This window comes from Mesitornis unicolor, unplaced genomic scaffold (assembly GCF_000695765.1).
Source record: "Mesitornis unicolor isolate BGI_N332 unplaced genomic scaffold, ASM69576v1 scaffold50420, whole genome shotgun sequence".
Taxonomy (NCBI): Eukaryota; Metazoa; Chordata; class Aves; order Mesitornithiformes; family Mesitornithidae; genus Mesitornis; species Mesitornis unicolor.
Genome location: NW_010158601.1, coordinates 5,555 through 8,510, shown reverse-complemented (window position 1 = coordinate 8,510; position 2,956 = coordinate 5,555). Strand labels below are relative to the sequence as shown.

General features: G+C 40.4%; 1 protein-coding gene across 1 annotated transcript in view; it reads right to left on the bottom strand.

Moving 5' to 3' along the window:
• Positions 1-1,878: 1,878 nt before the first annotated feature.
• Positions 1,879-2,956, bottom strand: part of LOC104540162 (receptor-interacting serine/threonine-protein kinase 1-like) — a gene marked incomplete at both ends in the record, with an annotated part of 5,717 nt that continues 4,639 nt past the window's right edge. Inside the window, one exon of the mRNA XM_010183902.1 lies at positions 1,879-1,955. Coding sequence (XP_010182204.1) covers positions 1,879-1,955 — 77 coding nt within the window. The remainder of the gene's footprint in view (positions 1,956-2,956) is intronic.

The following is a 2,956-nucleotide window of genomic DNA, read 5'->3' as shown; positions in this document are numbered from 1 at the left end:
TTAGCAATTGTTTGAAGAGGTCAAAGTTTGAAGAGGTCAGAGAGTTAATGCAGCTAGTATGACCATGCAGCCATGACCTTGATATGGGGCTGCTATCATAAATTAGATGTCTATACTTCACACTGTGAGTCAGTTTGGTCAATTCAGTCCAGGAAATTTGTTTCATCAGTTTCATTTTGCACAACTCTACTGCTTTTTTAAACAATCACTGCTGCTTCATAAGCATCACATGTTTTCAAAGCCAGAAACTTTCATTTCCACAATTGTAGACTTGGTGACAGAAGGAAGCCCTTTAAAGTGAACTGTAAATGAATGATTTCACAAAGGAAGTTGTTTTTCTTGTCTTAGTTAAAATAACTGGGCACATACTCTTCCGAGACTCACTTTACCACAAAGACTAAACCCCAATGCCAGGAGTTCCCACCGATAGCTGTCAGTACTACTGACAGTGAGTAAATTGATAAAATATGTGATTAAAAAGGTTCCATGATCAGCCCAATTATTCACTAAATTCTCATTCTCTTATTTTCAGTCAGGGAATCATTCTTTTTAATCAAAATTTATAAACCCAGGGCCAGAAATGTAAGAGAAACCAACTTGGACACTCAGGAAAAATACCTGCTTTCAAATGTTTCGTGTTGCTATTACCATGGTATAGCTTCCTGGTCTCAGGCTGGCTGGGACTCATTATACACTCCCTGAATGCAGGACAAAAATTATCAAGAAATTTCTCATAATTTCGTGAGTGAGACTTAATGGATATATGAGGAGCTTTTGCAAAGTATTATCATAGAATCAGAGACGGGGTCAGAGTTGGTAGCTCAGAGCTTTGTGCAGTTGGGTGTTGAAAACCTCTAATGACAGTGACTGGACAACCTCCTTAGGTAACTTGCTCCACTGCTCGGCTGTCCTCATGGGGAAAAGTTCTTTTGTTTTGTTCTCTCTTTCATCCAGTTTGAATCTGTCTTGTTTCACTTTATGTCCACTGTCTTTTGTCCTACTATGCACTGCTGCAAGAATCTTGGCTCTATCTTCTCAGTAAACTCCTCATAGCTAGGGGCAGGCTGCTATTTACGTTACCTCAAAGCCACCACATGTCTGGGCTGAAATAGCCCAGTTCCTCAGCCCCATCTCATATGGCAAGACTAAAAAGTGCTGGGCAGATCTGCTCAATCTGCTGCCCGTGACACTCCTGGTACAGCTCAGGATGCTGCTGGCCTTCCTATGGCTGGTGCCAAGGTTGCTGCTCACCACCACCCTGAGGTCCTCCTCACTAGTGCTGCTCCCTGGCTAAGCAGCACACAGCTGGCATTGAAGTGAGGGGTTAGTCCAAGTGGAGCACGTCACATTTGTCCTTTCTGAATTTCACACGTTTTCTGTCACCACATTCCTCCAGCCTGCAGCTGGCAGCCTTGTCCTTGTGACTGTAGTGACTGGTTCTCCTGGGGCAGTGTCACCTGCACACCTTATGACAATATGCTCCATCACTTCCCTGAGGTCACTGATAAAGGAGTAAACCAGGGGAGGTCCCAGTATAGTAGAGCTCTGCACTACTGCAGTTGTTACCAGTCTCCAGGTGAAGTAGAACCCATCAACTGCTACCTTCTGACATTTATCGTCTGATTTTGACTGCCCATCCAGACAGTAACATCCGAACTTGGATACAAGTACATTTTGGGACACAGTCTTGAAAATCTTCCTAAATTGCAGTAAAGTAACCCCTCTCCCCTCATTCGCAAGTCCAGCCATTTTATCACAGAAGGAAATCAGGTTGGTCAAGTAAAATCAGTCTTAAAGTGGCAGAATCTGGCCATGACTGGAGGTGGGGAGAGGGGATGTGGGGAACTGACACTTTAAAATGCTTAGAAAGTTACTTACTTTTAATTCCTTCAGATCATCTTCAATAGTTTTCCCTAGGTTTTGATAGTAAAATGGCTTATATTTTTTACTAATTTCTGCAAAAAGAGAAGAACTAAGTGAAAATGGTTTTCAATGGAAAATAAAAGTGATTTATACTGTTAACAATTTTGATGGATAAAAATTGAGTAAAGACTTTTATGACGTCAGAAACAGGAAAGTTATACATACATTTGGAGTCTGTTCACATGACTCAGTTAGCCTTAATACAGTAACAGGAATAAGATGATTTATAGGGATTTTTTTTGTTGTCGTATTGCTTTTTAGGGTGAAAGCTCTCTCTATGTGATCTGTGGCTGACAGCATCCTTCCTTGACTTGACTGGCCCAAAGATTGATGGGCACATTTTAAGAAATAAGATACAATTAATTGCATTCAACTATCCTGTCTCTGCTAAAGATGGAATTACTGAAATAAATTACTAACATGCTAAGTATCAGTATTTTGCATTATGGGAAAATTAGAAGCTAAGACCCAGAGTAAAAATAAACTCCATCAATTAGCAGTAGATTATGCAGGTTAAATATGAAAAATATGATGGGTTCCTCCTGGTATACAAATTTCCTCTGAGTATATAAGTATGCCCCTGTTGAATATGAAGCTCTTGGTGCCCCTGTCTAAATCCAAACCTCCATTTCCTGTTATGTGCAGGAGTTTTTTCGTGTGATGGTTTTGGGTTGGTTGGTTTGGTTTTTTTTTTCCCTTCTTGTTCTTTTTGAGGTTGGGATTTTTGTTGGCTTTTGGGTTGTTGGTTTTTTTTTGGCAGGATATGTTGAGGCAGAAAGAAGATACAAGAGGAGATAAAGAATTTTTACTTTTTTGCTGAATGCTCTTAATCTCTTTCCCACACCATTCAGTCAAGACTTTCACTGACTGCAAGTGTTTTGGGATCTGACAATATGAAAAGGTGATGAGCTCATGAAAGGCTGTTGAATTGCTCATGGAAGGCTAAACTGGGACAGTTTTTGAAGCTAGTTCCAATGGGGTATTTTCTCAGTCATACCCAAGATCTACTATATTTCTTGATGTTAGCTTTTCT